General features: G+C 36.9%; 1 protein-coding gene across 4 annotated transcripts; it reads left to right on the top strand.

The window, feature by feature from the left end:
* The first annotated feature begins 343 nt into the window (after positions 1–343).
* mcm3l (MCM3 minichromosome maintenance deficient 3 (S. cerevisiae), like) lies at positions 344–12,748 on the top strand. Of its 4 annotated transcripts, none has more exons than XM_022686409.2 (18): positions 344–446; positions 1,753–1,850; positions 2,676–2,788; positions 2,911–3,119; positions 4,086–4,216; positions 4,326–4,564; positions 4,775–4,883; positions 4,996–5,149; positions 5,294–5,425; positions 6,669–6,877; positions 7,034–7,208; positions 9,483–9,609; positions 9,734–9,884; positions 10,009–10,149; positions 10,230–10,330; positions 10,425–10,519; positions 12,200–12,275; positions 12,405–12,748. In XM_022686409.2, the coding sequence occupies exons 2-18, from the start codon at positions 1,779–1,781 to the stop codon at positions 12,601–12,603; spliced, it is 2,433 nt and encodes an 810-aa protein (XP_022542130.2). In that variant the 5' UTR covers positions 344–446; positions 1,753–1,778; the 3' UTR covers positions 12,604–12,748. The 4 variants fall into 4 exon arrangements, with proteins under 4 accessions (XP_022542130.2, XP_022542123.2, XP_022542141.2 ...); XM_022686402.2 differs by having other exon boundaries at positions 344–459; positions 1,761–1,850; XM_022686420.2 differs by having other exon boundaries at positions 344–459.
* Positions 12,749–12,813: the final 65 nt, after the last annotated feature.

The following is a 12,813-nucleotide window of genomic DNA, read 5'->3' as shown; positions in this document are numbered from 1 at the left end:
GGACAGTTTATCATATAGCCGAGCAGTAGAACCAAGCAAAAGCATTCTTTATCAAAAATATTGAAAATATTGATTGTAAAAACAGAAAATCATGAACAATTTAGCATTTTAACAGCCACTAATTGTAAATAGTTTTTATTAATAAGAACTTTATATTATAGTAAAAATCTCATCACTTGTCATCTTTTTGCAAACTTACTTAAGAGTGTAAAAAATCTAAAGACACACATCAAATGTGTTTGTGTACATATCAACTGCATTTGAGTAAAGAAAGTTTGTATTTTTGATTATCTGAACTATCCCTTTAACAGAGTAATTAGCTTGATTGGCTGCCGGCCCTGCAGTCTCTGTGACCTCCAGCAGTGTCTGTCTGGATAATGGTGAACTTCCGTAGGTGTTCTTATGTGTGTGGATCATAGCAGAGACATTTTATCTCATGACTGCAGGTAAGAGACACAGGTGAATTGAGTGCTTATTAAAGTGCATAACCTGCACTGTTTTTTTTTTTTTTTTTTGAGGCAAAAGTTGTTTGATGTTTGTTAAAGCCAGAGGTGTGTAGAGAGGCCTAAAGCTGAACTCAAGTCTGTGAGTTAATACTTCAGTGATATTAAATATTTACTTTAAATATCAAAAGTAGACTCTTAAAGTACAGAGTTTCATATAAAACTGTAAAACTACATGCAGGATTTATGAGCATTAAATATTAACCCTTAGAGTTAGGCTGATACTTTTGGTCTGAAACAAAAATCTCAATTGAGGGGAGTAAACTGAAAAACACCCCAAATTCTAACAGACTAACAGAACAATTTAAAAGCACAAAATAAATAAATGAGAACTAAGTGTGAATAAATAAATGGGCAACCACCACACTCCTGGCTTTGTGTTTTTAAATTTGCATCATGTATATGTTGTATGCTCTTAAAAATAAAAATGCTTTAAGCAGTGCATAGGAAGCACCTTGTTTGTTACCGTAAGAACAATATTTGAACATGAGCGAGAGATTAATATTAATAAACGTTTAGAAGTTTTGAAGATCTAAAAGGATCTGATTCAGAGGTTCTGTGTCAAGTTAAGGATATATCCTAGAGTATGTACAATCATTCTGTGGAGGTTCATTAAACCTTTGGAAAATGTTCTCCTTTTTGGTTCCGTCTTTAATCAATCCTCTATCTTACATTTGAAAGATGAATGGAACTTTTGAATAGTTCCTAATATATTGGTTTCAATTTCTCAAAAGGTTTTAGTGTTATGATCCTGATTAGTAGAGTCACTTTAGTGTTTAGTGTGATGCTCTCTTGACCATCTAAGTATTTATGAAATGCCAATTATTACATCCAGTGTCTTGGGACCAAAAAAACACACCAGGGTGTACTTCAGAGGGTTAGCACGTACTGCTGTGTTATGAAGAGGGATCTTATGTTGTCACTGTCCAATGAAAAACAAGTATTTCCATTTTTGTCAAATTTTAGTTTATTACATAATTTGAACACACAAGCTGTCCTTTTATATTGTGCCATATTTGATAAATGGAACAATCAAAATCCTTCAAAATGACCTGAAATAAGCTATTTTTACATCGACTTTTTCATTAAATGTTTAGAATACTTTTTTCTCAATCGAGTAAAATTGCTTTGGAGATACTTGTTTTTCACTCAATACGCAGGTTCTATTCTGTTCTGATTAGTTAAACCAGGCCTAAAATAAAACACTGCTTTGTCTGGGCATTTACCTAGCTAAGTGTGTTCTTCTGAGACTCATAGGTCTACATTTGTGGAAGGATGGATGGTGGCTTTGAAGACCTTGAGCTAAGAGAAGCTCAGAGAGAATATCTGGACTTTCTGGATGATGATGTAAGAACCCTATACTCTCATTTCTTTCTAAAGTTGTACAACCCCCATCCCACCCCCTCTCCCTTTTGTTCGGGTAATTGCTTCTAGAGGTGGGCGATACCGGGAATTTTGGTATCATTCTGATACCAAGTAGATGAGGGCCAGTATTGCTGATATCGATACTGATACTTTTTAAATATTTTAAGCTTCAAAAATACCTGACAGAGAATTTCACCAAACATCGCACATGACAACAAAATACTTTATCAAAATCCACATTTTTGTTTAGAAACAATGGAACAGTAAAAAAACAAAGTTTGCCTTAAGATTAGGAAAATAAATATTTTTTGAGGTAGAAAAGGAGCAGCCACTATACAAAAAAAAAAAAAAAAACATTCTCCCCTCACTAGACATCCTTTCTAGCTCTTTGTTTCTTTTTTCCAGATAGAATTATTCTTAGGGAAAAAAAAAGCTTCCTTCTAGTGCAATTCTGTTTTTTCGTAAATAAACAGTATAAAAAAATATATAGAAAAAAAATACTCGCATGGTGTACTCACGCTCACACTTCGTAGTGTGACATATCGACTCGTGACACATAACAGGGCAACTCTTACAGACAGAGAGTAGACTTTGATGAATCTGTGTGCGCAGCAGTCTTTGCTTACAGGAGGGGGAAAAAAAAGCTTGAGTATCAATCTTTTTACACGAGTTTTGCTTAATACCAATACCAGCGTTGGTATTGATATTATCGATATTTGGATCGATCTGCCCACCTCTAGTGGCTTCAGTCAGAGTAATGCAGCTGGTCTTCTCACCCTGCTTGAATGTACTTTGTGTTTTTGACAGCAAGACCAGGGTGTGTATCATGAGAAGGTCAGAAATATGGTGTCTGAAGGCCAGTCTCGCCTCATTATCAACATCAATGACCTGCGACGAAGGAATGAAAAACGAGCTAAAGAGTAAGTCATTCTGTTTAATTTTAAAAATAGATTGGTTAATGAACTATAGCATTCTACTATGTGTTCCAAACAAAGGTACAAAGGGGGGGGAGGGAAGAAAATTTGTCTTGTTTCTTTTCCAGACTGCTGACGAATGCCTTCAGTGAGCTGGTGGCATTCCAAAGAGCTCTAAAAGATCTGGTAGCCTCTATTGATGCAACCTATGCCAAACAGTTTGATGAGTTTCATGTTGGTTTTGAGGGAAGCTTTGGGAATAAACATGTGTCCCCTCGTACTCTCAGTGCACGCTTTCTGGGCAATCTTGTCTGCGTTGAGGGCATTGTGACCAAGTGTAAGTAATGTGTTTTTTTTGTTTGTTTGTGTTTTTTTTTTTATGTATCCATAATCTGTTGAATATAATTTTTCATGAGTTTTGCATTATATTGTGATATAGCTATAACAGACATGTTAAAATTACCTACACACCTTCTTGAATACAATGTTGAACGCTGTTTTCCTTAGGTGGTTTCTGCTTTTAGCTTAACTAATTATTTTCCTAATAATTTAACAGTTTACTAATAGTTTCATCTGTTGTAAACATACATAAATATAAAGTCCTAAAGCAGTGCCAGAGTAGTTGCTAGATTGAGATTTATCCTGTTAAAAGTCTAAGGGAAAGCCCATATAGCTTCTGATGCCGTATGTTTAAGAGGGGTAGGACAAAATATTATTTTAATCTTGTATGTACTGTATAATCGATATGACATCAAATATCAATATTTTTACTGAAACATAGACTCTCTAAACTCGCTAAGACTTGCCTGACAATATTACTAAAGTTATTACTTTAGTGGTGTTAATCAAATGAATAACATTTTATTTATTTATTTATTTATTTATTCATTTATTTATTTATTCATTCATTCATTCATTCTTTTATTTAAACATTTTTTAAACACTTTTTTTTGTAATAACTAGATAGCAAATGCAGATGGAACCCAGTTTTCTAAAATAACAACTACCTGTTGTACTCAGATCTAACAGTAATTATCAGTTCATTTTTTGTTTGTACTTTCTGCCTAATATTTATCAAACAATCATGCTAGCTTGATTTTATTTATTGACCTACAGACTAGTGGCAGGGCTAGCATTAATAATAGGTTAAACACTCTTAAGATTCCCAATAGTGCAATGCTGCACTACAGAGCACTACAAAATGCATAATATTAAATACAGTTTTTTGACCAGAACATACTTTGTGTAATTCCCTGTATATTAACCTGAAACACTTGTGAATTCACTAATTAAACTGTTTCAGGCTCATTGGTGAGGCCAAAAATCATGCGCAGTGTACACTACTGTCCTGCTACGAAGAAATCTCTGGAGAGGAAATACACTGATCTCACGTCACTAGATGCTTTTCCGTCTAGTGCTGTCTATCCCACCAAGGTGTGTAAAATGTGGATGGTGGACATGGCATCCCAATGTGTTTTAAAAAATCCCTAAGATGTATCCTTAAATTGATTATTTAATGGTCTAAACCTGTGTGTTTGTGCAGGATGAAGAAAATAATCCATTAGAAACAGAGTTTGGACTGTGCTGCTATAAGGATCACCAGACTCTGACCATTCAGGAGATGCCTGAGAAGGCTCCCGCTGGTCAGCTGCCCCGCTCAGTTGACATCATTGCTAATGATGACCTTGTAGACAAGGTGAAGCCAGGAGACCGTGTGCAGCTGGTTGGAGTGTACCGCTGTTTACCTGCCAAGCAAGGGGGCTTCACATCAGGAACCTTTAGGTGAGAGACCATATTGGCCAAGAAAATGGATGTTTGGTTGGATTTGATTAGCACAATTCTAATTTCTTATGGTTTCTGGATGTCTATATATAGAGTAACAAAAATCAATCTACATTACAATCTAGATATGCCAAAAATCTCTGTATTGAGCTGTCAGTCTGAACATTGCTTTGGAAACTTGATTTACTTTGGATTACTGATATTTTGCAGGACTATCCTGCTGACCAACAATGTAAAACTGATGAGCAAGGAAATTGTTCCCACGTTTTCTGCTGACGATGTGGCTAAGATCAAGAAATTCTGCAAAACACATTCTAAAGTAAATGTCAGAGAACAGGCTGAACTTGACTTCAGTACTTATTGCAGTGATCTTATTCATTGGTCTGCCATCCATTTCAATGCTTCTGCTAGATTGTACGTGTGTGTTTCAGGATGTCTTTGAGCACCTGAGCCGATCACTGGCCCCCAGTATTCATGGGCACGAGTACATAAAGAAGGCCATTCTCTGTCTTCTGCTGGGAGGCAATGAGACCAACCTGGAGAATGGCACTCGCATCAGAGGAGACATCAACATTCTGCTCATAGGTTCGTCACTTTTAAATTCATAAGAAGAAACTCATGTTTTTGCAGGTTTTAATCAGTGCCTTGGTTGGTTTATAGAAGTCTAGTATCAGGATGTCCTGATATACTTCCTCTGAGATACACCTGGTTCTTTGTTTTACTTTGTAGGTGACCCATCAGTGGCCAAATCTCAGTTGCTGAGGTATGTTCTGTTCACAGCACCGAGGGCCATCCCCACCACTGGACGTGGTTCGTCTGGGGTGGGACTTACTGCTGCGGTCACCACTGACCAAGAGACAGGTGACACTAACATGCACGCCTCAGGCCTTTTATTAATAAAAGCAATACCTAACAGGGGTATTTATGTCTGTGGCCTTTTCTGTCTGCAGTGTAGTTGTTTAAATGTGTGTAACCAATATATTTATTCAACATGTACTCTAAATGAACACATTATTATGAATATAGAGATGTTAATCTTCACCACATCACAGAAAAGTAAACTAAATAAAAAAAAACTCAATTTAAAGTGGTGTGGGATTGTTTTATGGCATTCCAAGTGTTACATGGCAAAAATAATTGTTTTTAAGCTGTTAACGAATATTATATTTAACCACTTATATTCGTAAAGTATGTTTTCTTTTTTTTAAGTAATTGAGACATGTGCTAGTCTTTTCCCTCCTGGTGTTGGGACATTATGAGCGATAGGGGGAGTGCAGCTAAGTGGCTGAGGAGGTAGAATAATTGGCACAGCTACATTGGGGAGGAAAGCAGGTAAAAGAAATGTTGACAAACAAATAAAGAAAAGAAAAAGAGGCTAGTGGGTGCAGAGTGGCCCAGCGGTCTAAAGCGCTGCCACTATGATTGGGAGATTGCTTGTTTGAATCCTGGTCATGTAGCTTGCCATCAAATGCGGGAGCCCTAAGAGAGCACAATTGGCCTTGCTCTCTCGGTGGGTAGATGGTGCTTTTTCCCCCTCATTACTTCTAGAGTGATGTCGATTAGCACAAGGCGTCTGTGAGCTGATGTATCAGAACCAAGTTGCTGCGCTTTCTGAGCACCCTGGCTACTCGGCGATGCTGCATCATAAATTAAACCTTTTTCGGTTTTCTCATTTCAAAAAGAAGCAGTGACTTACTGCACACGTGTTGGAGGAGGCATGTGCTAGTCTTCACCCTCCTTGTGTTGTGCTATCACAAGGAGGGTGGTGGGGGGTACATGGTATATAGCTGAGTATCAGCTGAATGGGTGGTACAATTAGCCTAGAAAAATAGGAGGTTTTTTTTTTTTTTTTTTTTTTTTTAATAAAAAAAGAAATGCTTGTTTCTAGTTTCTGTTTTCTATGACTTACTATGGCTCTCGATATGCTATGTTGAATGATGATAAATTATTTGATAAACCTTAAAGTTAAAGGTATAAGTATTTATTGTGTAAAACAAAAAACCTCTACATATAACACCATTTCCTCACAGAAATACTAGAAAGTCATACTAGTTTGTGATATTGTATGGAATAAAATTACCTCAGATCTTCATCCGTCTCTCAGGTGAGCGCAGATTGGAGGCAGGGGCCATGGTGCTTGCTGACAGAGGGGTGGTGTGTATTGACGAGTTTGACAAGATGTCTGACATGGATCGTACAGCCATCCATGAGGTGATGGAGCAGGGTAGAGTAACCATTGCTAAAGCTGGGATTCAGGCCAGGCTGAACGCTCGCTGCAGCGTCTTAGCTGCTGCTAACCCAGTTTATGGAAGGGTAAGATGCAACTAAAAAATATATTTTTATACTGATTACTTCTAGCACTATATGCTTTCTGAAAGCAGCCCATTCCATAGTAAGAAGATTTGGTACAGTACTTTACATGAGGTAATTGCTTGATTTCTTTGTCTTCCTGTTGATTTTCCATCCCAGTATGACCAGTATAAGACGCCAATGGAAAACATCGGTCTACAAGATTCCCTGCTCTCCCGATTTGATCTGCTTTTCATTGTTTTGGATCAGATGGATCCAGACTGTGATCGGGAGATTTCGGAACATGTGTTGCGCATGCACCGATACAGACCCCCAGGAGAGCAGGAGGGAACAGGTGATATATACAAAATATATACAGTAACATGGAAATTATATACAGTGGCTCTTTTCCATATTTTGTCACATTACAACCATAAACATAAATATATTTAATTGGAATTCAATGTAAAAGACCAACACAAAGTCGTGTACAATTGTTAAGTTGAAAGAAAATTTTGCAAGATTCAAAGCATTTTTTACAAATAAAAAAAACTGAAAAGTGCAGTGTGCAAAAGTGTAGATCTCTGCATTTCATCCAGAGTCACCATGGGCCTCATGGCTACATCCCTGATCAGTGCTCTCTTGTTCAGCCTGTAAGTTTAGGTGGACGGCCTTGTCTTGGTAGGTTTACAGTTGTGCCATACTCTTTCCATTTCATAATAAAAGGATTAAAAAGTCCTCCATGAGATATACAAAGCTTGGGAAATCTTTATTTGTAAAAATGTTTTGAATCATGCATCGTTTTCTTTCCACTTCACAATTGTATACCACTTTGTGTTGGTCTTTCACATTAAATTCAAATGGAATATATTTGTTTGTGGTTTTAATGTGACAAAATGTAAAAAAGGTTCAAGAAGTATAAATACTTTTGGAAGTCACTTTATTACAAAGTGTCTTTCATGTCACTCATTGTTGCGTTACATTAAAAAGTGTTATAGAGGAGGAAAGGAGAGGAAGAAGGAAATGAGGTTAGTTAGTTAGTTAGTTAGTTAGTTAGTTAGTTAGTTAGATAGAGGTGTTAAGAGAGTAAGTGCTCTTTGAAGAGCTCTGTCTTCAGGAGTTTCTTAAAGATAGCGAGAGATTCTCCTGATCTGGTAGTGGAAGGTAGTTTGTTCCACCAGTGGGGAACTCTGTATGAGAACAGTCTGGATTGCTTTGTGTCAATGTTTGTTTGGTAAAGCGAGGTGACGTTCATTGGAGGAGCGCAGCGGCCGGGAGGTAACATAAGCCTTCAGGAGCGAGTGCAGGTAGGAAGAAGCTGTTCGGTCATCACCTTGTAGGCGATTGATTGTAAGAGTTTTGAATTTAATATGAGTAGCCACTGGTAGCTAATGGAGCTCAATGAGCAGTGGGGTGACATGTGCCCGTTTTGGCTGGTTGAAGACCAGACGTGCCGCTGCACCATCTGAATTTGTAATTGCAGACTTGTTAATCTTTGGTCTTATGATGTCCATTCATTGCTTGATAATGTCAGTAAAAGCGTATTTACTCTATATTATTCTATATTTGCCCTTATTCCAATACTATATACTGTATCTGCAGAACTGGAGACTGCAGTTTTAGGACCCCACAGTTTCAGGACCGCAGTTCTAGGACCCTATGTTTTCGCGACACTGCCACCTAGCAAAATGAATGACTTACTACTCCTTAATATAATATCACCACTTTAGCTAACTACTTACAGAATTAAAGGCTTATTTCACCCAAATTTTATCAATTCAGATAACTACTTACACTTTTTAATGATTATTTCATCCAAATATCATTTTGTCTTAGAACTCCCAACCACATATCAGAGACACAAAGAAATCTTGGGGCTATAATATGTATTTGATTCCTGAAATGGATTCGAACTACTTTTCGAAAGATTGAAATCTTTTTGGAACTTTAAATTGCTTTCGTGTCCATTAGATCAGGGTGATATTGTAAAAAAAAAAACCTCAATATTCTTTAAATATATGAGCAATTGTCAATTATATTACGATTTACAATTTTCAGTTCTTATATATTTTTTTAATTTGTTAACAGACAACGCCATTTCAAATGAGGCATAACTATTGTTCCCTTTAAATTTAATTCGATTTTTTTTAAATGAATAGTAAGCAACTCCCTTCAAACTTACATGTAGCAAGATGGTACAAACATAACTTACTTGTATTTCAGTATTATATTTAAGGAAATGTGTAAATCACATAAGAGTTCTTTACAGGTTTCTGACAGGTTCCAACAAAATTAAATGATTAAAATCACACACAGGGACTTTTTAGGCTATGTATACGGTCACATCCTGTATAGATAACATTGATGTCTAATTCAACACATCTGAATATTTTAATACATTAAATTTAGCCTATAAACCTTGATTCACATTCCGAACTCGCTTTCTGACTGTAATCCATCGCGCCCACGACCGCTTCGCTAGGTGGCTGTGTCGTGAAAACGTTAGGTCCTAGAACTGTGGTCCTGAAATTGCGGCCTTAAAACTGCAGCCTCCGGTTCTACCGTCAGATCCTTCTCCCTTATTGTGATGTCACTCTCTAAAGCCAAACTAATCTGTGTGTTTCAATAGCAATGCCTCTGGGCAGCACTGTGGATATATTTGCCACAGAAGATCCGAACATCACTGAGGCAGCAGAACAGGAATTGCAGATTTATGAGAAAAAAGACAATGTCCTCCATGGCCACAGGAAGCAAAAGTAGGTCTGAAAGGTTTGCTTGTAGTCAGTTCCATCACCTCATATTTTAGCTAGGTTTGAAAAAAATCCAATTAAGGTGCCAGTAAACTCTAAATATATTATAGTCTTTATCATTTGCTTGCAGGGAAAAGGTTGTCACTATGGAGTTCATCAGAAAATACATCCATGTGGCAAAGCTAGTGAAACCAGTTCTGACCCAGGAGGCTTCAGACTACATTGCAGAAGAGTATTCAAAACTCCGAAGTCATGACCAGGTCAACAGCGACTCAGCAAGGGTCTGTATGCTTCTCTAAGGGTCTCCCTAGCTTCTCTTCATTTTAATAAAACATTTCCTCTTTCTTTTGTTTCTTTTGACAAATTTTTGCTTGTGTCTTTGATGTGGTGTTTCTTTACTTGCAGACAATGCCTGTGACCGCCCGTGCTCTAGAGACTATGATCAGATTAGCCACAGCCCACGCTAAAGCCCGCATGAGTAAAACCATCGACTTGAGGGATGCAGAGACTGCTCTGGAGCTCATGCAGTTTGCCTATTTCAAAAAGGTATTAATCATTGTCCTCAGTTTGAAGTAGTTGCTGAAATGGGCAAAATATACTAAAAGTAAGTGCACTATCTTCTGTAGATTTTAGAGAAGACCAAGAAGAGAAAGCTCTCTGATGAAAATGTGGATTCTCAAATGGATAGTACTCAGAGTGAGGAGACTCAAAGCCAGAGAAGTGTCAGGTATGAGGTTGGAGATGGAATTCTGGCATTTTGGGACATAGTCATAGTAGTAGCTGAAGGCGATTTGCTTACATGGTGATGGTGTTGTCCACAGAAAACGTTCCCGTGTGTCTAAAGACATGGACGACACAGATACAACAATGGCTGAAGACTCTGAAGACCCATATGATTTTACAGAGAGCCAAGACTGTGAGTTATTATTTGACATATATAGTGTCAAACCACCATCACTTACAATTCTGCTCTCAGAGTTTAGAATAGGATGTTGGGTTAGGGTTGGGGTTAAACTAAACACAATCAGGGTTAAGCAGCACTCCCATGAAACTGCTTCTGTTATTTTTTCCCTCCTGTTTTATAAACAATACACTATCTCAAGTAGACTCAACTTTAATTTCCATACTCTACCTCCCAGGGATTGGTAGAAAGCAGGGTAATCGGCTGTTACATTCCCGACTCTATCCTGTTGATATGGAAACGACACCATTTAGAAAATGTACTGAATAACTGTAAAGCTGTGAGCTTCACAAACTAAAATCCTTACAATACATACAGGTGCATCTAAAACTAAATAGAATATAATTTGAAAAGTTACTTATTTCAGTAATTGAAATTGATAAAACACAGTGGATCAACACCAGCAGATGACAAGACTCTCCAAACCATCACTGATCATCAGTAAATTTTGCATTTCATTTAGAAATCAAGGGAGCAGAGTCTGGTAGAAAGTGGAGAAGCACACAGTTCAAGCTGCTTGAGGTCTAGTGTGAAGTTTCTACAATCAGTGATGGTTTGGAGAGACATGTGATCTGCTGGTGTTGATCCACTGTGTTTTATCCAAAGTCTAAAGTCAGTGCAGTGTTTTCCCACAAAATCTTACAGCACTTCATGCTTCCCTCTGCTGACAACTTTTAGGTAGATGTGGATTAAATTTTTCAGCAGGACTTGGCACACTGCCCACATTGCCAAAAGTATCAATTGGTCTTATATAATATTCTGATATTCTGAGACACTGATGTTTGGGTTTTCATTAGCTGTGAGCCATAATCATCAACAATAAAATAAATAAATGCTTAACCACTTAAAATGCCTTTGTCTGTATACAGGCTACAGATGTAGGTGATGCAAAACTCTTTTTTTTTTTTTTTTTTTTCTCTGCAGTTAAATATAAAAGTTAGTTACATTCTGAAAACTTTAAGGACAGTTGGAGAAGCTGCCTGTTCTCTCTTTACTCTTAACACATTAATAAATCAGTGCAGCTTTAAGAGGAATCTACCTAAAATTCTGCATGTTTGGAAATAGACATAAAAAACTAGACAATCGTAATGAAATAAAAGCTTTCGAGGCCATGAAATGTTGATTTTTGTATTCAGGAAAATGTACATTTTAAAATTATAAAGAGTTCAAGGAAACTGTACAATTTTATGATGTTTATCCATTATATTTTGACAGTTATAGATTTACTTATTTCTATTTTTTTTACATGTTCTATTACAATTAGGATTTTCAGTAATGTTTCTAATTAAACATAAAACCTTTTTATGTAATACTTAAATAGAATTCCTTAAGATATTGGTGTGTAATATCAGGCAGAAATTTGACAAAAATGCTGTTGATGCTGTTAAGGGGTTAAAATAGATCACTGTGTGTAATACATCTATATAATATTAGTTTAACATTTTTGAACTAAATTACTGAAATAAAATAACTTTTCAATGATATTTTAATTTAAGATGCACATGTAAGTAAGATAGTGATTTCTAAAACTTACTTGATTAATATCTTGGAGCTATATATCCAAGTCAGGATTCATTTAGGAATCTTGTTTGTTTGTTTGTTTAACCCAATTTATTTGCTTTTATCTCTTCTCAGCTCAACTCAGTCAGAAAATCAGGCCTGCATCTCAGCGGAGCAGCCAGAAGAAAAAAGCTGACATCAGTCAGGACAGGTATAATCTGGATCTATACGGTTTCTGTCCTTTTACTCACTGTTTTCTTCCAGTGTTCTGCTGCCCTCTCCTGTGCACACTCTTATGTTGTTACTGTAAGTTTTTTACTACTTTGTTGACCTTTTACAGAATGAAGGTCTTTAAAGCTGCACTGCTGAAAGCGTTTAAAGTGACCAGGTCTCAGTCTGTGGCGGTCCCAGAGCTCCTCACTCACATTAACAAAAGCCAGCCTGAGGAGTTCGACCAGCAGGAGATAAACCTTCTGCTGGAGCGCATGCAGGACGACAATCAGGTCATGGTTTCTGAGGATGTGGTCTTTCTTATTTGATGGAGAAAGAATTATGAAAGACACTTGTGTTGCTCTTGTATTTGTAGGGTTGTCGTGTGCTCTGGTCTATTGTCTTTTGTATTCGTGTTTGTCATCTTGTTGGTCACTAATTAATTAATAAACAGCTTAAGCACTCATAATTTGAGATTTGACTATTATTTTTCTGTTTACCTAAGAAATACAGGAACAACAAGGGTTATGATATGCAGT

The sequence above is a fragment of the Astyanax mexicanus genome, chromosome 1 (genome assembly GCF_023375975.1).
Source record: "Astyanax mexicanus isolate ESR-SI-001 chromosome 1, AstMex3_surface, whole genome shotgun sequence".
NCBI lineage: Eukaryota > Metazoa > Chordata > Actinopteri > Characiformes > Acestrorhamphidae > Astyanax > Astyanax mexicanus.
The sequence above is the reverse complement of the archived record's forward strand: the minus strand, read 5'-3'. Positions and strand labels throughout refer to the sequence as shown.

Coding starts and splice junctions, on each gene's coding strand:
- mcm3l (XM_022686409.2), top strand. CDS start 1,779: ATGGATGGTGGCTTTGAAGACCTTGAGCTAAGAGAAGCTCAGAGAGAA. Junction 4,217..4,325: donor GTGCTGTCTATCCCACCAAG/GTGTGTAAAATG, acceptor GTGTTTGTGCAG/GATGAAGAAAATAATCCATT. Junction 7,209..9,482: donor AGGAGAGCAGGAGGGAACAG/GTGATATATACA, acceptor GTGTTTCAATAG/CAATGCCTCTGGGCAGCACT.